We start from the raw sequence: 21650 nt of genomic DNA on the forward strand, positions 1-21650 counted from the left end.
CCTACCAAAATTTGTGGAAGATATATATTAAATGAAATCAATATTGTTTTTTCTTAAAGATTTTCAATATTCTTACGTGTATATAGTAATTGGCAGACTGCAGATAATGAATCATATGCTAATTTAGTCTTTTTTGAGCTTAACATGCTTCTATAGCATGCAAAAAACGGTCGGCTCTTATGACTTCAATTTTTTAGTAGTACAAAAGTTCATGATTCCCTTAAAAGCAATTTAAACTTAAGATACATCCTAAGTTGAATTGGCATGTGTAGACACATTAAATTGTTAAGATGTTGTTCAAAATATTTTCTTATACAAATTTAAGAGGTCAGATTTTTGTCATGACTTAAGTGGTCTAGGATATACCATTATATATATATATAGAGGGGGAGAGAGAGAGAGAGAGAGAGAGAGAGAGAGATATTGGTATACACCAACTTGGGTTGCGAGTGGTCCAAATTTGGATTGTAGTATATACTTTCGATTAGGTTCGGATGCATCCAATCGGATTAATTTGCAACCCTAATACACATACCAACCTACTTCTAATCTCAATTAGTGAATAAAGTTTAATTAAATGGTATGGACCAAAAGAGGAAAATGATAACGCTTATTTAATATTATGCGTAGAGGAATATTCCAGAGGAGAAGTAAGGGAGGGAGACGTTGGATATAAGAGGAGCATGCACATAATATATTTGGGGATCACTATGCCTTTTTGCTTGAGCTCTACATGATTGAGAGCCGAAGCTTCTTTCTTTCTCTTACCGTGAGGCCGAGTCGGTGCTTGGTTCAGTGCCTTTCATTAATGCATGCAAGCTAATACAGTAGTTCCACTTCGAGGCTGATTAAGCACAAACGTGTAATGACCAAAATATCTCTGATAAAGTGAGAAAGGAAGTTTAATTAAGTTTAATTAATTAAAACAGGGAGATGCAAAGTGTCTCAAGTTTAATTAAGGCCTTGATCCATAAGAACAAGACGGACTTGATCCTTAAAGCTCTGAAATCGGTAACGATATTAAAGGCATTCAGAGATAGCAGCCAAGGTTATTTGTGCAATATCACATGATGACGCATCCTCCATATTGTTCAACCGTGATGGAGATGTGCTCGCACCTCGGGCAACAGGCGGGGAGCTTGCAAGGCTTATCTTTCTCCTCGTCCTTCTCGTCCTTCGGCGGTCCGATCGTCAGTATGTCCGCCATCTTCCCGGCCTTCCTGACTTGCTTGACTACGGCCACTGGGTCAACCTCACCGGTCACCGTCACCGTGCTTTTCTCGGCATCGATCTCTATCTTGTCGATCCCTAATGGGGGAGAAAAGGCAGAACATATTACAGAAGAGTCTTATCAGTAAAAACTGCTTCCAAATCTTTATGATATGTATTATGAAGAATGTGAATATTGCTTGCATAAGAACATGATATCTAAAAACCATTTACCCACATGTGCAATCTTTGCTATGAAATATTTCTCAAGCTTGTGACAAGACACTCCTCACCTTTGGGATTTTTCATTCTAGCAAAGTAGAATCAAATACAGGGGAAACTTACCTGCTATAACCACTTGAAGAGATAAAATTATGCATGCAAAGGAGAATACAAGATATAAAGAAAGTGCATAATACTTTACCCGTCAGTGTAGCTATTGTCTTCATCACGAGGACCTTGCATTTGAGGCAATAGAACTCCACCGTTAACACTATTTTCAACACCTGTATCAAACGACAAAAGACGAAGGCTTAAATTCATTCTGCGGAAGTTTATTGAAGATTCGGCAGAACTGGAAGGGGAAATTAAGAAGTAACCCCTTGGGCTCCCATCTCTGCAGGAAAGTCCCTTATGATCAAGGAGACAGACGACGTATATATATATATATATATATATATATATAGTTGTGAAGATCAACAGCTTAGATCATCAAGCATATGCTTTGAACAAGTCTTAAATTTTGGTGGTAGGTCTATACCTCCAGTTTGTTTTGGTTTGAGTGGTTAGCTGAAGATGCCCAAATGCCACGTTTTAAAAACATCCTGGACCAATCCTCAAGATGCATACTAAAAGACATCGTAATTCCTAGCAGGCCATCCCTGTTCATACGAAACATTAGTTGGTAGGAAGGTTTAGTGCAACACAGGTTGTCTTCAGGTGCCTAAACTGACTAAACTGCCACAAACAAAAAAAAAACCTAGTATAGCTAACTAAAATCACCTCCCTGTAATGATGATATCCGCGAGCCAGTATGTGACAATCTTAGGCTGTAAAAAGGTCGCAAAACATACTCGGGGATAGAAATTGACAGCCCAAGTGAAACATACTATGTGATAAAAATTCACGACCCAAGGGAGAGGTGTGTATGGTCTCTCTTTGCGGCAGTAGAAAAATCACCACTCACTTGAAAAAAAAAAGGAATGGTAAACAAGAAAAAAATCACCTTTTTACAAGGACTAAACTGCCCCTATTATGCTAGGCCACAGATTTTACAATGCCCTCCCCCATCACCCTGCTCACAGGTCCAGGGCTGTTTCAAACCAAGTGGACCCGCGGCTCACTTATCAAATAAAGTGTTACACTGCCATGTCATAACGATAGGGGAAATGCATTAACGAACATGAATTGCAAAGATGAACATACCATTGGGATCAAAGAAATAATAGCAGCTTATAAGCATTCGATTAAAAGTGGAAGAGAACACCTTTGCTAAAGACAAAAATGCCGTTTTGTAAGATGCAAACGCTCTTTACAGAATCATATCATGAGGGTTCTTCCACTAAACTCAGAGGTCAAAGGGAGCATATATAGACTGCACTCTCTCAATTAGTGTTCCTTCAATAAAACTCTTCTTTTAAAATATCTAATGCCCCGACGTCATTTAAAATAGAAGAGCCCAATACAGGCCGAAGCCACAACGAGACCATAGAAGTATTCTATTTCATAGAAAGAGAGGCACAAATTTCATGTTCAACACTAAGCTGTCATGGAAGTATTCTATTTGAGGGTGAGCTAAGTTGTTCAAAAACCAGGCGAAGAGATGCAACAATATTATTGGATTGTTCCACACTCCCGCGCCCCCCCTCAAATTTTATTGTTGAATGCCTTAAACCGATCTTGTAGCCAAATTTATGCATTTCCTTCAGAGACGATTATGAAACTAGTTGGCTTCTAAGAAGGCCGACTCACTTGAATTCATGTTGGGAGTGGAATCACTTACCCATGGAGGCCTAACGGAAACTTTTTTGGGTAGTGATTCTATCAGCTTGTAGTTGTACAGGTTCACTTCCGAAATTATCTTTGTTACCATGAAAGATGTCCCTTACCCAAGTGGGCGATGCATTGCAGACCTTATATAATATATATAAAGATGGTGGATTCCTTGGGTCGGGCTCCGGCTGGAGAAATCCATATACACTCACCCCAATGCGTTGAATTAGGCAATTGCTAATTGCGTGTCGTATGAGGGGCACATGTTTGGTAAATGAAAACAGATTGTTACTATTTTATGAATCTATCTCAATTGAGTCAGATTCATGAAACTCTTTATGTGATTGCATTTCATGAGACTGCTTTAATTTTTAAGCCACAATCATGGAACAATAACAAATTATAATTATTGCGAACCGACCTTATAGTGAAAGTGGATACATCCTCATGAATGGAGGGGATATCCTCTACTTACACTAACATGATGCATTTCATTAGATGGATGGTATCTTATATGTGTGCCTATATATATATATATATATTGTCGAAAGATCAATGGCTAAGATGATGCCTTATAGTTAGGGGAGAGAGAGACAGAGAGAATCTGACTTTTCAACAATTTATAAGAAGATCGCCAGCATAAGATTTCTCTTAACATACCACTCTAGAAAGACTGAAGGCAAGCCAGGAGACAACTATATTCTATCTGTCACCCAACGTCACAGCTCTTTGTGTATACCTGTATGTATAACGCCAAGTTATTATATTATATTCATTCATATGTACACAATAAATAGTGCTTCAAGGTATCAAAATGAAATACTTTGGTATTCAACACTTTCTCTCCCTTTTACTTTACTCTCTCGAACTTTCTGTATCCGATAGGGCTTCTATTCTTCCATTTCTGATATTCCAAGAGACCTCGTTGCCTGGAGACGGTACCAGAGCCACTCTAAGGGATCTGTTTCATGTGCAACCTGTGTGTAAAGCCTGCAGATCATCTCCCACTTGTGTAAACCCAAGCAATAGCTGAACCAGAGAACCCTAACTCGTCTGTGATTCTTTCCCAAACTCCTACAATGAAGGCTGTTATGAAAGAGTCAGATCTGGCCCTCAAAATCACATCGCCTCTCAATGGTGGAAACTACATCTTTTGGGCAAAATTTGCAGGTGCAGGAAGTCAAAGATCAGGTACATTAATGAGAAGATCATCCCCCTGCAAAAAAACCGATCCTGGTTACAAAGAAGGGGAAGCTAAGGGCAGGGTTGTTATGTCCTGGTTACTTAACTCAATGGAACCAGCTATTGCCAAAGGGTTCCTATTTCTAGATTCAGCAAAGGAAATATGGGACACATTAGCAAAATATGGTGAAGGTAGAAATTTAGCAAGAGTTTATCTCCTTCAACATGATGTAGCCATGTTCACAAAAGGAGAGAAGCATTTCATATGTACCTAAGCCCGCTCAAGGCCATGTGGGATGATCTCTCCCAACATCACCCCCTCATGGCAGATCTGGAAGTGTTAAAGCAGAGGGCTGACAAAGACAAGGTATTCAAGCTCCTTGCTGGTTTAGTAGAAAAGTTTGATAACCTAAGAAGCCAAATTCTCATGTCTTACCCACTTCCATCGTTCAACAACGTATCTTCCATTATGCAACAGGAGGAAACCAGATGAAGAATCATGAAAACTGAAGACAAACTCAAGAAAGAGTTGTCTATCTCTTCCATTGAGAAGGTCACCTTTGTCGCCAAATCAGAACCACCTTCACCTTCGCAAGGAGACAAGAACTGTTTTGTAGCAGACACTAGATTTGGCCATGGAAGAGGATCCATGTCCCGTACTTATCATAAGAAACAGGGACATACAAGAGAACGTTATCGTGTTTATTTAGCTTGCTCCGATAACATAGAATGGATCATTGACAGTGGTGCTACAGACCACATGACTGCATGCTTAGAACTTCTTCTTGACGTTAAATATTATAAAAAGATTCATGTTAAACTCATCGATGGATCTGTTACCACTGCATTGAGACATAGTTTAGTTTATATAAACAAGGCTATTACATAATATAATATGCGGTGTGTAACTTTATATTTGTGAGTAAATTAACGATTTAAACTGCTACATATTGTTTGCTGGAAAAAAGGTGATACTATTGGACAACAAAAACCAAACAAAGATTGTTGAATGCAAAAAAGAAAATGGCATGCATCACTTAACTCAGAAGAACAATCCAAGAGCTCATACTGCAATAGCAGTGGATGCTCGATTGTGGCACTATAGAGTAGGCCACCCTTCAAATAAAGTCCTAAGGACTACGTTTCCATGTTCTCAATTTGTTGTTGGCAATTGTGAGGCATGTACATTGCCGAAGATGACCAGGTTGCCTTTTATTGATTCTGAACATGCAGTTGAATCATACTTTGACTTGATACATACTAATGTTTGGGTGCCAGCCCCTGCAAGCAATTGGAAAATTTGGGTATAAAAACTTTGATACTTTCATTGATGACAAATCTCAAGCCACCTAGATTTACTTTTTGAACAAGAAAAGTGATATGTTTCTCACATTAAAACAATTTTACCAATATGTAGTTACTCAATATAATCAGTGTATCGAAACATTGAGATCAGATAATGGAGGAGGATACCTTAATGCAGAATTTGAGAAATTTACAAGTAGCAAAAGAATTGTACATCAAACTACTTGCAGGGAAAAACCTCAACAGAATGTTTCATATGTTCCACATGAATGTCCCCTCTATATTCTGGTGTAAAGCTTTGGCATGTGGCTGCCATGCCATGAATAGAACTTCAAGTAACAAACTAAGTGGCAAGAGTCCACTATAAATTTTGCATGACAAACCAGTTTCTTTGAAGCACCTGAGAGTTTTTGGCTATGTATGTTATGTTCATTTACAAGAGTATGTCAGAAATAAATTAAAAAGAAGGGTTGTGTTTCTTAGGTATTTTTTTGTAAGAAAGGATACAAATCCTTTGATCATAAAGAGAATAAATTGTATGTATCACGTGATGTAAAATTCAGAGGTCAAAGCTTTCTATATTGAAACTATACAAGATGTTTTCAGCCAGAGGAAGAATGCTTTGGCTGTTATACCTATTGTTAAGGCCGTTATGCCTGCTATTGTTATTATACCCCTTCCAATTGTAAATGAAAATTCAGAGAATTTTACAATTATTAAATCTGAAAATGTATACACATCTGATCATAATCATGCTAGTGAGGAAACATGAAATAACTTGTCTAAAAATGTTTAGATAAGAAGGACTGGTAGAGCAAGAAGAAGACCTGTCATGTACGATGATTGTTACACACATTTCTTTCTAATGCATGCACTAGTGCTGAGATTGAGCTACACACTTATGAACAAGCTAAGACTGAAGAGAAATGGAGAAATGTTATGAAAAGCAAGTAGCAGCATAAAAAAAAAAACCAGACCTAGAATTAGTCGACAGATAACATGACAAAAATTGGTTGGGTGCTGTTGGATATACAAGATTAAATTTAATAGCAAATGACAAGTGGAACATTACAAAGCACAACTTGTAGCTAAAGGTTTTACTCAAGAAAATGACATTGATTATCATGAGACCTTTGCGCATGTTGCAAAGATGAATCCACTAAGAATACTATTGTTAGTAGCTGCAATCAAACACTAGAAAATGTTCCAACTAGATCTGAATAATGCATTTCTTCACGGGAATTTAGATTAAGAAATCTATATGGAGTTAGTTCCAAGTCTACAGGTTCAAAATGGTAGTCTGCCACTTGTGTGCAAGATATTCAAGCAATCTCCTAGAGCATGGTATGAAAAAAGAGTTGAAAAATTAGTAGAAGGAGAATAAAAAATAAGCAATGCTGATCACTCCATTTTACAGCCACTACAAACATATGTATATGACATTTAGCTGGAAAGGAATGCTATGCTATTTCTTAGGCATACTCATAAACTTGAACCATTTCATGTGTCAAAAAATCAAACCTTCTACATGAAACAAGGATGACAAACTGTAGGGAAGATCATATACCAATGGAAGTATATCTGAAATTACAGTGTGAAGAAAGAGAATCTATACTTGACAAAGGAAGCTATCAATGGTTAGTGGGAAAACTGATATACTTCACAACTACTAGACTTGACATCATCTATTTAATAAATTTATTAAGTCAGTTTATGCGTTGTCCAAGAAACCACATGTAGAAGCTGCTTATCGAGGGCTCAAGTATCTTAAAAAGACAAACAACAAGAGTATTATGTTTTGAAGAAATAGTCATCTGCAAGTATATGGGTATGTAGATGCTGATTGGGTAGGTAATCATAGTGATAGGAGATCAACCATAGCATTGCTTTGTAGGTGGCAACTTAGTTTCATGGAAAAGTAGGAAACAAATAGTTGTAGCAAGATCAAGTGTAGAGAGTGAATATAGAGCCATGCCTCTCACTGTGTACGAACTTCTGTCGATAAAATACCTATTACAAGACATGAAAATCAGTATGGAATGACCAATAAGTCTGTTATGTGATAGTAAAGTTGTGATTTACATTGGGAACAACCCTATGTTTCACTAAAGAGCAAAACACATTGAAGTTGACTATCACTTCTTAAGAGAGAAAATTCAATTAGGGATCATAAGAACTCAACATGTTAATTCAAATGAACAACTCACAGATGTAATCACTAAGGCTGCACGTAGAGACACTTTCTACAAGCTCATTAACAAGTTAGGTCTTTAGGAGTTGGAAGATCTAACTTGAAGGGGAGAATGTTAGGAATATTTCTCTAGAAAGACAGAAGGCAAGTCAGGAGACAACATCACAGCTCCCAATATATACCTGTATGTATAATGCCAAGTTGTTATACTAAATTTGTACACTATAAATAGTGCTCAAAGGTATCAATGAAATACTTTTGTCTTCGACACTTTCTTTCTCCCTGCTACTTTACTCTCTCGAGACAACAACGATCCTCAAGAGAGAAAGAGAGAGAGAGAGAGAGAGAGAATATGAACTCAACATTGCAAATTAAACCCTATGTTGGACATCGAAGTAGAAAGCCGTAATTGACACAAAGAAAAAGAAATGAAAATCAATGTATGTCTAGGCCAAACTTGCACAACCTACCAGCCTTGTGGACCTTGATGTCATCCATACCTGAGTTGCAGCATGACCCGTGCAAGACAAAACAAAAGCACTAACATGAACTATATGGAGATAAAAGATATCCAGGGATGCATCTCACAACAATATAGATGACTCCTAGTGAACCAAACGACCTTCTAGGAGACCACCTACAGAAGGATCCCAAGTCAACAGTCAACATTAAAAATTGATGTGGCTTGCGGATTCTGGTTGATCGTCTGGTTGGAGGGGAGCAAGTGGTGCGTTTCCTCCTCTTAGCCTTCCATGGCTCGACCCGCTTACCAACCTCCGGCCCCACCACTGCAAAGCGTGCAAGCAAAGCCTCTTCAAGGCCATGCACTTCTGGAAAAGGAGATCCACCTCAAGCAACTGGAGAAACATATCAGGAGTGATAAAAGTCACCGGAGTCTGTGGCTGGGGGCGTGTTTAAGGTGGAAGTGGCAAAGGAGAGCTTATGCTTAGTCAGAGGTGACTCAATGGTTTTTTAATTTTATTGAAAAAAAGAAATGCCACTTGACGCCTCCATTCAATGCCTCTCCTTCAACTAGCAACCTCCCCGTCCCCTTCCTTCACTCATCACCTATGGGCAGAGATCCCTCCGGCAAGGCAAGCGGGTGGAGAGACGCCGGTTGGGGGTGGCTCCTTTTCATCTTTTCTAAGTAAGGGGTTGAGCTGGTAGCGAATTGAAATAATTAACGAATCAAGATTTTCGAAAGATATACAATAAATGAGACTGAATATATATATATATAAAATTGGCAGATTCGAGACCATTAGGTCAGGAACAAGAACCAAGACCACTCAAAATTGGCTATTGAACTACTCTTTTATTGCAATCTAACCATATAGGTATGATTTTAGAAATGTCTTGATGAGAATCATATACTAATTTAGTCACTTTCTTTAGTTTAATATGTTTCTATAGCAAGCAAAAAATGAACGACTGTTAGGATTTCAAATTTTTAATAGTACAAAAGTCCATGATTCCCTTAAAAACAAATTGAACTAAGATTTATTCTATGTTGAATTAGTATTCATAAACACATTAGATTGTTATTATGTTGTTCAAAATAGATATTTTCTTATATGAATTTAAGAGGTCTAGTTTTTGTTCTGACTTAAGCGGTCTGCAATATATCAATTTTCTTATATATATATATATCAAAGCCAAAAGCTAAATTAAATAGTGAGACAAGTTAACAGATATGTTGGGTTCCATATCTCTATAATGATGCAAACGTTAGACGGCGCATCGCATGTAGAGCATATTGATGCTTATCCAAATAATGCGGCAGTGCCATGTGCCTCACATAAGCCTCAATGCGACCCCAACAGTATATACCAACTTGGGTTGCGAGCGGTCCAATTTGGATTGTAGTATTGAGTATTATTTCGATTCGATTCGGACGCGTCCAATCCGAATCACTTGCAACCCTAGTACACCCACCCACCCACTTCTTAATTTCAAGAAGTCAATAAAATTTAATTTAACATCAAAAGTAGCAAAAATAACGTTTATTTTATATTATGAATAGAGGAATATTCCAGAGAGAGAACTAGTGAGAGATACTTTGGGATATAAGAGGTAGACGCACATAATATATTCTGGGAATCACTATGCATTTCGGTTGAACTGTACATGATTGAGAGCAGAAACCCCTTCCTTTCTCTTATCTCTAGGGTCTAGGCAAGGGCTCAATTAGAAAATTCTGGCTAAAGTACAAAAGGTATAAAGTTTTAAATTCTTAAGGGGTATCAATACGTCAATAAAAAAATACTCAAAAATATCAATATAAAAATATTTTTTTTGGAGGTCCACACAAGCAATTGCCCATGCCTATCCCACTCCTGCCTCTGCCCCTGGGTCAAGGGCTAAGTCGGTGCTTGGTACGAAGCCTTCATTTAATGCATTTAAGCTAATACCCAAGTTCGACCTTGTTGACACAACACCATGTGACACATATGCCACCAACCGTCTGCGTACCAGCTATTGGCCTGAGCCGATGTACAAAGTGATTTATGACAATAGATTTATGCACTAAACCCTAAAATAGAGCCAGCGCTGACCCTAACCCTAAATGTTGTAGTGTGTATAAGTCTTATCCTTGAAAGAAAGAGGTTCTGTCACTTTCATGTTCCCTTTATGGTTCATTAGGGAGAGGTCTTAGACGTGCATCCAAGCGTTGGACTTAGACTATTTTGGGTTGAACCCTCCTAATTAACCTGACTCATTCATACTTTCACATGTAGGTTATCTTATGCATTTCAACATCTTTCAATTGGATAGTAACTATGTAATTGGACTCTCATTATTGAAATCAAATACATTTTATGTAGTTGACGAAAAGAGGGAATTAAAAAGGGTGTCAAGTAAGGATGCCAATATATTCAATTTGAATAGGATATCCAATCAAACATATTCAAAAATCAGATGTGAAAAAAAAAAAATATTCGGTTGAGAAATCAGATCGGATTCGGATTTAAGAAATGACATTCAATTGGATTCAGTTTCAGATATACATAAATATTCGATCGGATTCAAATTCAGATCAGATTTATTTTTAGGTAAGTATCTTATATCTAATGTTCTTATATTTTGAAAATGAGCAAAATTCAATTCTAAATTTGGATTCAATTTGAAAATTGGAAAGAAGGCTGGTCTTATCTGGCCAAGGAATTGCTCAGCAGGTGAGCGCTAGCTATCACCTTCTTGTAATGTTAATTTCTAAAAAATTTTTGCATGGTATAGAAGATATCTAATGACGGAGCTAGGATTTTTTTGGCTGATGGACACTTGAATCATCGGCCTGAATTTGGTTTGAGCACTGCATGTTGTCGAACTTAGGTCTAACTTCATCATAATGCAATTAGCCAGTGACTCTCTCTCTCTCTCTCTCTCTCTCTCTCTCTCTCTATATATATATATATATATATATATATATATATATATATATATATATATATATATATATATATATATATATATATATATATATATATATAGCCGACCAAATCGCTCGGCTGCTTGAAATGATAAATGAAAACGACGTTCGAGCACTGGTGGTGGTTGGGAAGGGGAGCTCCCCTCCTGTTTGAGATGGGGAAGGCCGGCGACCTCCCCGATTATTGGGGGGAGGTGACTGCCTCCCCTGCCTTTTATTTTATTTTTTACATTCAATGAAAAAAAAAAGTCAGGGGAGGCTGTCGCCTTCCCCGCTCACCCTCCCCGCCGGCAAGGAGGGCGCCGGCGGAACGGGCGGCAGGAGGTCGCGGGTGGGAGGCGATGACCTCCCCTGCCTCCTGTTTTTTTTCTTTTTTTTTTTCCATTTCAAAACAAAAATAGGAGGCCAGTCGCCGCCGGTAGACCGCAAGACTGCAGCAGATCGCTGGTGCAGCCGGCAGCAAGGGGAAGGCGACTGGCCTCCCCCTCGCTTATGGGGGAAGCGTCACCCTCGACGCTCGACGTTTCATCCGGTGTCAGACTCCATTTTCTTTACACAATCGTGGGCCATTGACGGTCCACACCAGCCACCGATTGCGTCTATATATATATATATTAAGTGCCTGACATAGTTGATCCTTAAAGTTTTGAAATCAGTAACAATTGAACGCTTTCACAGATAGCAGTCATGGTTATTTGTGCAATATCACATGATGGTGCATCCTCCGTATCGTTCAACCGTGACGGAGATGTGCTCGCAGCTCCGGCAACAGGTGGGGAGATCGCAAGGCTTGGGGTCGGGCTTCGGCTCCGGCTTCGGCTCCGGCTTCGGTGGCGGTCCCACTGTCACTATCTCCACCATCTTCTTGATCTTCCTGACTTGCTTGACTACTGCCACCGGATCAACCTCGCCGGTAACAGTCACCGTGCTTTTCTCGGCATCGATCTCTATCTTGTCGATCCCTACCACCACCAACAGGGAGAAAAGGCAGAACATATAACACGAGTTTATCAGTAAAAACTGCCTCCAAATATATATACATGAAGAATGTGAATAATGTTTGCATAAGAACATGATATGTCAAAACCATTTACCCACATATACCATCTTTGCTACTAAATATTCCTCAGGCTTGAGATTTTTCATTCTAGCAAACTAGAATCAAATATAGGGGAAAGCTTACCCCTGCTATAACTGTTCAAAGAGAGATAAAATATGCATGCAAAGGAGAGCACAAGATATAAAGAAGGTGCATAATACTTTACCCATCAGTGTAGATATAGTTTTCATCACGAGGACCTTGCATTTGAGGCAATGGAACTCCACCTTTAATACTATTTTCAACACCTGTATCAAACGACAGAAGACAAAGGTTTAAATTAATTCTGTGGCAGTTAATTGAAGATTCAGCAGAATTGGAAGGGGAAATAAAGCAGTAACCCCGCTGGCTCCCATCTCTGCAGGAAAGTCCCTTGTGATCAAGGAGACAGACGACGTACAGGTGTGTGTATATATACCTCTTGAAAGCGGTTATCCATTGCATTAAAAAACAGGACGATCATATTTTTCCATTATAGTTGAGAAGATCAACAACTTAGATGATCAAGCATATTTTTTGAACAAGTATTAAATTTTGGATGTAGGTCAATGGCACCAATTATTTTGATTTCAGTGGTTAGCTGAAGATGCCCGAATGCCATGTTTTAAAAACATCCTTGACCAATCCTCAAGATCCATTTCCAGCAATCATCGAAATTCCCAGCTGCCCTTGCCTGATCATATGAAAGGTTTGTTGGTAGGAACAGGCTTAGTGCAACGCTGGTTCTGTCTTCTCGTGCCTAAAGTGACTAAATTGCCCTAGCACAAAAGAAGTCTGTACAAGTAGGGCAACACTCGAGCGGAATCGAGGTTTAGTTGGGCATCACACAATACCACGTTGAGCTCTCGACTCGTTTAACTTATTTATTTTAAGTGTATCATGTTCCTTTTAACTTGTTTAACTTGCTTAACTTGTTTAACTCGATTAACTTGTTTAGTTACTACTCGTTTAATTCTCTTTTCATCCTAGTCAAGCCGAGTTGATTTCTTACAACTTAAATTCGACTTGTTTAACATTTTGAGCATACATTTGAACTCAAGTTCAATTTGTTTATGAACAAGTTGAGTTAGAATCGAGTTTTAATGAGAGAGTTCGAGTCGAGCACAAGTTGGCTAGACTCTTTATGCAGCCCTACAGGTAACTGAATTACATTTTTGGAAACATGCTGCAATTGTCAATGTTGTTTCCAAATCCAATGATGATATATCAGATATAATCACACCATATTTCTTGGAACAAGGACGTAGAAATTTTGGAACCCTGCTTTTAACATGTAGTATTGTTATAGGAACATGAGATTCCTTTCATAAAATGCCCTCTTTATAATTAATGTCATGAAATCTTGGGTGTTGATTATAAATGATTCAGAAGGGGAACGATATCCAATAATCTTCCAGAAGACTTATTTTGAGAAAGATAGATCCTCAAATGCGTGCTGGTCCAATGGGTATTGGAGATGCATGATCAATGGATGGTCAGATCTGCTTCCACTCAAAAGCCATTACTTTTTGGGGTTTAAATTTTGGATCATATATGTTAAAAACAATTTGCACCATTGGATCAACAAAGTCTTTCATTTTATAAATTTAAAAGTTTTTCTATTTTTCAATTATTTAAAGGTGGGCTGTTACAAACCTTTTTTTAATTCTGTTTTTTTTGAACTTTTTCACACTCTGGTTTATTAATTATGTAACAATACGAAGTAATTGAATAAAAATTAGGGAGATACCAATGTAAGAATAAAGAAATTTCTCTGGGCTGGTATAGGCAATGGCCAGCATCAGCCTTCACCTGCCTCCGCTGCTGTGTTGAATTGTTCAAAGGGGGCCGAGAAGCCATCAATTGTGGGGTCATTAATTTTTCAATTAAATATTTCTTGGACCAAGTCTACTTTATAAGAGAAAAAAATCTCATCAATTCTTCAATGTTGATGGTGGACTTCTCTGGATTTCTCAAGTGAGTCTTAACCTTTCAATTGGATGTTATGTTTATATACAAGTAAACATGTCATGCACAGATGTTGATGAGAACTACGTATTCAACACTTAAAGGGCCCTTCTACATATATAAACAGATAAAATTAAACGAGCTGGGGATCGATAACTAAGAGGACAGTGAAATCAACCAAGTGACTGCTACTTGTGCATCGCCCACTATTGTTCGATTTCTACAGTACCTTCCCCTTGCCAAACCAATGCAAGGGCTGACACCGGCTCACTAGCTAATATATAGGTGATGTATTGTTCAGTATCACAAAGTAATAGGCCTGCATATCTAGTCGAGCTAACATGAGCTTGCCTCAAACTTGCTCGTCAAAACTCAACATGAACTTGACTCGTTTATAAACAAGCCTAGCTCGAGTTTGAATGTATGCTTGAAAAATTAAACGAATTGAGCTTGAGTTCTAAGAACTCAACTCGGGTCGGCTACATAACAAATGCTGAAATATAATGAGAAAATACTCAAGCAAGTAGCAATTAAACGAGTTAAAAGAAACAAGTAGAGTTTAACAAAAACAATTTAAACAAGTTAAACGAATGGAGCTCGACCTCGATGCTGTATTATCGAGTCCATAATTCCTCGGTTAAAGATTAATATTGATGTTTGTTGAATGTCGGTTAAAGTTTTATTCACATCCAAAAACTTGTTGGTAAAAAGTTCTAACGATGTCCAAGACCATTGTCTGTATAAAGTTTTACCGGCTTTCAGAGCAATGCTGGCAAAAACATACTATTACTGATGTGCTTGGAGGTCGGTAATAAGCTCTATTTACCTACATGTTTGGTGCGTCGGTGATGGTCCCTACACAAACACGCTGCTCCGATATGTTGGTGATGATTTTTACTAATGTTTTTTACTAACACTCTCTTAACCAACAATCAAAGCAAAACGTCAGAAAAACCATTACCGAGTGTGGCCTTGTTTCACCGACATTTTTTGGCCATCAGTAATGCATTGGTTTTTGTAGTAGTATATATATTGGTACTGAATTTATTCTAAAAATGGTCATATATAATAGGCAATCATTTTACATTTTAATTTAATCAATCATTTTGAATTTTAATTTAATAATTAATTAGAAACCTGGTACGTGCTGATAAATGAATTGGTTTCTCTTATACATGCAGCTGGCAATAAAACCACATACATATGGGATGCGAGAAATGACGGGGTTGTGATCTGCTTATATATGAGCCAGACAGAGGATAAGCTCATGTCTAGGCCAACGATCTCTTGAACGGTGTTAAAAAATTAACATTGCCTTTAAATAGCAAATAACACAACAAGAATTTATAATATTATATTGAAAACTACGTACTGCTGAATTTTTTATTGCTTTGATTGATTTTGATCTGTTTTTGTTGACAGCAAGGCACAGGGAAGTCTCTCTCTCTCTCTCTCTCTCTCTCTCTCTCTTATATATATATATATATATATATATATTTAGTGAATAAATATTTTACCTTAATCTATATTTGTAGGTTTACTGTGGCCTTTCGACAAAAGGCAGATAAGCAATAATGCGACTTGAAAATATCGATCATTAATGTAGTGTTCACTTCCAAGTGAGTGCATGTACTTATAAACAAAGGAACATGTCTTACATAATATTTTCTGTAGATAACTGAAAAAATTGCGACGAACGTTTTTGTTGATCTGTTAAAGGTTATTGTAATAAAAAGAGTTTTCTGTGGTTTGACTCCTCTAAAGTCTTTCCAAAAAAGGAATAAATCTGACATCTCTATGCACGTCTTTTCGAGAGGTCATGAGAGATTTCCTTTGCTCTTATATAATATTACATTTTCGTATACCATATTCGCCCATGATTGTTAAAACAAATAAAAATATTTATCTTTTTGTGTATATAGATTTTTAAAGGCATGAAGTTCATATGAATTAGTGCCCTTCAAACCCAAATTAATTTCTTGTACTGGTGGTATGGAACAACGTTAAGTTTGGTGGGAAATGGTTATGAAAATGCTATGCTAGATTAATGTATCCTTCGGGCCAGTGGCATGTTGGAGACAATCGTGGCGAAGAAACGTGTTATTCTATGAGGGGGTAGGGAAGTCAATGGATCAGACTTAATCATTATGTTCGCATTTTCAGATGTTCACATACTCAATAGTCATATCATATTCAAATTTTGATATGATATGAACAAGAAAAAGTCATGTAGGAATTCGAATCTGAAATCCAGTTTTCACATTTCTGAACCTGAATTTTGAATGGAATCTGACCGATTTTGAAAATGTAAGAACATTAAATATATGATATTTATTTAAAACTAAGTCTGATTTGGATTTGAATCTGTCTCATGTCATTTCTTAAATTTGAATCCAATCCAAATTTTTGATCAGATGTTAATTTTTTTTCTACAACTGATTTTTTCAAAAAGGTTAGGTTGGATATCCTATTCAAAGCAGATATCATGACATCCCCACAGAAAAGGGAAGTATGTAAGGAGATACCTTGACATCCCCACAGGAGTGACAAGTATGTAAGGATGTGAGAAGTCTAAAAGCCATATAATAGCGTGGGGCTTGTGTCGCGACTCGTAAGTGGAAAGATTCGGAAAGCAAAGCCATGGAGGTCTGGATCAGATCGGGGGCACCTTAACATGCCGCAGGTGGGAGTCGTTTCAGAGGGAAGGGAAGGGAGGAGGTAGTCGGGAAGGGTGGGAAGGCAGGGCTGAAGTGGCCGGAATTAAGTATTCTAGTATGGAGCATCGGAGCGGTGAACATTGATCAAGGAGGAAGCTTGGAGGTGATGTTCGAATAATGAAGACTGGAAATGGAGATTTTGAGGAGTGATTGAGCGAAGAAGAACATAGGTCTAAGATGGAAAGCATAGCCATAAATATTGTTTTCGGGTTTTTATTGGTGAGGCTTTTCTTGGTACTTCTTGGTAAAGTTTTTTTTTTTTTTTGAAAAACTTCAAAGTTTTTTTTTAAAATAAAAAATTTAAAAGTTAGATAAAAATATAAAAAATGAAAAACTAATAAATATTATATTGAATTTAAGAGGTCATGTTAATTTTCCAAACTTTTTGCACGAAGTATAGTGTAATCACTGCATGACTGAGGTGCAATTGAGTCATTGGTCCGAGTCTAGTGTAGCTGTGTAGGCACTGCATGTAGCCGAACTTCCATCGAACTTCTTAACATTGTCATAAATGGTTTTAATGACAATATTTATCTTGGGTATTTTTCCGTAAAGTTGTTTTTTGGAAAAATCTTGAGAAAATTGCAGCCAACTTTTAAAATATTAAAAAGATTTTAAACATTAGATGAAATAAAAAAAATAAGAACCTAATAAGAAGGCATAAATAAAACTAGATGAAAGTGATACAAAAGAATGTTTTGATGATGATAAAACAATGAAAATAATTTAGTTTAAGTTTAAAATTGAATCAATGATGATATTAATGTTTAAAAAGATAAAAATGAGAAAATTGGAAAAAATGACGATAAAAATGTGATAAATGTATTTTTTAAATAAAAAATCCCCATTTTTTTTGGTTTTTTTCATGTGACACTTCTTCGTAATGCAATTTTTGATGAACATGATGTGAGTGACTGCATGTAGCTAGCAACTGCGTCAATTGAAACTCTCTCTCTCCCTCTCTCTCTCCATATCCAGTTCCTTAAGAACATGATAGAGTTGATCCTTAAAATTTTGAAATAACAATATTAAAGGCTTTCAAAGATAGAAGTGAAGGTTATTTGTGCAATATCACATGATGGCGCATCCTCCATATTCTTCAGCCCGGACGGAGATGCGCTCGCACCACAGGCAACAGATGGGGAGCTTGCAAGGGTCAGTGTCGGCAACCTTGCCATCATCAACCGGCGGTGGTGGCGGTCCCACCGTCACTATCTCCGCCATCTTCCTGACCTTCCTGACTTGCTTGACTACGGCCACCGGGTCAACCTCGCCAGTCACCGTCACCGTGCTTTTCTCGGCATCGATCACTATCTTGTCGATCCCTGTCACCACCGACGAGGAGAAAAGGCAGAATGCATAAGACAGGAGCTTCATCAATAAAAACCGCCTCCGATCGTTATAATATATACATAAAGAGTGTGAATATTGTTTGCACAAGAACATGATATTTCAAAACCATTGACTGACATATACAATTTGCTACGAAATATTAGTTAAGCTTGGGATTTTTCATTCTAGCAAACTAGAACCAAATATAGGGACAGCTTACCCTGCTATAACTATTTGAAGAGAGCTAAAATACACATGCAAAGGAGGTGGGAAGAAGATATAAAGAAGGTGCGTAATGCCTTACCCATCAGTGTGGATATTGTTTGCATCACGAGGACCTTGCATTTGAGGCAATTGAACTCCACCTTTATCACTATTTGCAATACCTACATGAAATCACAAAAGGAAAAAGGTTCATATTCATTCTGCGGAAAGTTATACAAGATTTAGCAGAACTGGAAAAGAAGATTTAAGAACCAACCCCGTTGGCTCCCATCTCTGCAGGAAAGTCCCTAATGATCAAGGAGACAGAGAACGTATATATATTTAGAGCTCTTGAAAGCGGTTATCAATTGCATCAAAGAAGGCGATCATATTTTTCTATCACAGTACTTAAGAAGATCAACAACTTCGATCATCAAGCAGATGCTTTCACCATTTTAAAGGGGGTACTTACATATAAATAAATAGAAATTAGGAAGGTATGAATATAAAAATGAAGTAAATTCTGTGAACTGGAATATGCAATGGAATCTGGTTATATTGGTGCAGTATGCTTAGGACGAAGATGCCCTGACCCTCAGTTCATATAGGATTTTTTTTTTTTTTCTGTGAGGACAAAAATGAAAAAAAAAAGAAAAGAATAGAAACAACATTCCTTTTAAAAAATTGCCAAAATACATGGGTTGCATGCACCTAACGGCGCACACAACTCAATCTGTGGCTGAGAATCATCAATTGAGGGGACATTAGTCTTTTAATTAAATATTTCTTGGACCAAGTCTTCTTTAAAAAGGAAAAAAATCCCAACACTTCTTCTTTCAATATTGATGGTGGACTTCCCTGGATTTGTCAAATGAGTCTCAATTACCTTTCAATTGGATGATATATTTATATACATATGCAGAAAAAAGAAGTGAACATGTCATGCACAGATGTTCATGAGCACTACGTATTCAACAATTAGAGGCAATTCTGTGTACATAAAAAGGTAAAATTAAACAAGGAGCTTGGGGATCGATATCTAAGAGGACAGCAGATCTTGTTAGTGTATTGCTTTCATGCTCCCTCATGCCCTGTCTATCGAGGGGGCTCCCAGCCTTGACGAATTCGCCAATGTCCCTTCTCCAGTACTTTCTCGCTTCGAAAAGGGAAGTCAACCAAGAGACTGCTAACTTGTGTATCGGCCACTATTGATCGATTTGTACAGTACAGGCCTTCTGCCAAACCAATGCAAGGGTTGATACCAGCCCACTAGCTAATAAATATGTATAGGTGATTGATTATTGGTTTGTATGACTTCGTATTAGGGCTACGCAGTGAGTCAAACTAGTTTGAGCTCGAGTCTAACTTGCTTATCAAAATTCGACTTGAACTTTAGTCGTTTAAAAAGAAGCTGAACTCGAGTAAAGAATGCTCGAAATTTTACACGAATCGAGTTTGGGTAGTAAGAACATAACTTGTTTAAACTCAGACTTGGCTTGACTAGTATATAATGAATGCTGAAACATAATGAAAGAATGATTAACCGACTAGCAAATACCTGAGTTAAAAATAAGCTGATCTTAACAAAAACGAGTTAAATAAGCTAAATGAATTGAGCTCGAGCTCGACACTGTATTATTGAGTCAAGCTCGAGCCAGTTCCATGAAGTTTGAGTGGGCTCAAGCGTGAATTTTCTGAATAGAGTTGAGCTCGACTCTACTTAGCTCATGTGTAGCCCTAATTCGGATCGGTCTGTCACCAAAACGGTGCACGGGCAGATACTGCGTCCCATTGAAATGTCACCGCACACATGCAACAGAATCGGCCATGTACAGAACCCGTTTCAACTTTGAATTAGCTCATGACTTGTCAGTCCCGATATATATATATATATATAGTCTCATTGACCTAGAACGAACAAATAGAACTTGTCTTCTGTCGGGCTTCAGATCATATGAAAAGCAGATCGAAACCTCATGATTTATATATAACAATTGGTTTCTCTTATACATGTAACTGACAGTAAGACCATATATATATATATATATATGGTCTTACTGTCAGCTACATGTATAAGAGAATCCAATTCTTTTATCAGCACGTACAAGGTTTCTAGTTATTAAACTAAAAAGCAAAATCATTGATTGATTAAATTAAAAAGTGAAATGGTTGGCTATTAAATATCATCATTTTCTTTAAGATAACTTAAGCACCTATATAATCAATCAATGATTTTGCTTTTTAGTTAGTGCTGATAAAAGAATTGTTATGATATATAATAGCCAACCATTATATATATATATATATATATATATATATATATATATATATATATATATATATAAATAAGTTATCTTAAAAATGATGATATATAATAGCCAACCATTTTATTTTTTAATTTAATCAATCAATAATTTTGCTTTTTAGTTTAATAACCAGAAACCTTGTACGTGCTGATAAAAGAATTGGTTTCTCTTATATATATATATATATATATATATATATATATATATATATATATATCATGGGGTTTGTGATTGCTTTTCATATGATCCGCATGATGCCGGACAGAAGACAATCTCTATTTGTTCGTGACGATGTCTAGGTCAATGAGACTCTTCAACGGTGTTCAAAAATCAACGACCACATGGTCTTGAAATTGCAAATAACAAAACGTGGCAACAAACATTTATAATATTATCTTGAAACTGCGTACTACAACGGTGTTTGTTTATTTTGATTTGTTCTCTTTGACAGAAAGACACAGGGAAATCTCTCTCTCTCTCTCTCCCCTCCTCTCTCTCTAGATTATTTAGTCAATAATGCCATTAAATTAATCTGTATTTTTAGGGTTTTCTTATAACAAATACACTAGAGAGATTGTGGCCTTTCAAAATTAATATTTGTTTTTGTGACGAAGGCTGATAAACAATAATGCGTCTAAAAAATATCGATCAATACCATTGTTCACTTCCACTTGAGTGCATGTACTTATAAATAAAGGAACATCTCCTATACAACTTTTTCGTTAGATAACCGATA

At 37.1% G+C, this 21650-nt stretch overlaps 2 protein-coding genes across 2 annotated transcripts; both read right to left on the reverse strand.

The window, feature by feature from the left end:
• Window positions 1-1059: 1059 nt before the first annotated feature.
• On the reverse strand, window positions 1060-1823 carry LOC116255324 (heavy metal-associated isoprenylated plant protein 2-like). The gene is made up of 3 exons (XM_031631128.1): window positions 1809-1823; window positions 1634-1715; window positions 1060-1308 (listed from the first exon to the last, which is right to left on the reverse strand). The coding sequence occupies exons 1-3, from the start codon at window positions 1821-1823 to the stop codon at window positions 1064-1066; spliced, it is 342 nt and encodes a 113-aa protein (XP_031486988.1). The 3' UTR covers window positions 1060-1063.
• A 10191-nt stretch (window positions 1824-12014) lies between these two features.
• Window positions 12015-12777, reverse strand: LOC116255187 (heavy metal-associated isoprenylated plant protein 2-like). Its single transcript, XM_031630972.1, has 3 exons — window positions 12750-12777; window positions 12575-12656; window positions 12015-12271 (listed from the first exon to the last, which is right to left on the reverse strand). Exons 1-3 carry the CDS (start codon window positions 12762-12764, stop codon window positions 12015-12017), a joined length of 354 nt encoding a protein of 117 aa, XP_031486832.1. The 5' UTR covers window positions 12765-12777.
• Between the last annotated feature and the right edge of the window lie 8873 nt (window positions 12778-21650).

The sequence above is a fragment of the Nymphaea colorata genome, chromosome 5 (genome assembly GCF_008831285.2).
Source record: "Nymphaea colorata isolate Beijing-Zhang1983 chromosome 5, ASM883128v2, whole genome shotgun sequence".
In the NCBI taxonomy this organism is placed as follows: domain Eukaryota; kingdom Viridiplantae; phylum Streptophyta; class Magnoliopsida; order Nymphaeales; family Nymphaeaceae; genus Nymphaea; species Nymphaea colorata.

Excerpts from the sequence above, each read along its gene's own strand:
- LOC116255324 (XM_031631128.1), bottom strand. Across the intron at positions 1,309-1,633 it reads GACAATAGCTACACTGACGG|GGATCGACAAGATAGAGATC; the intron begins GTAAAGTATTAT and ends CTCCCCCATTAG.
- LOC116255187 (XM_031630972.1), bottom strand. Across the intron at positions 12,272-12,574 it reads AACTATATCTACACTGATGG|GGATCGACAAGATAGAGATC; the intron begins GTAAAGTATTAT and ends TGGTGGTGGTAG.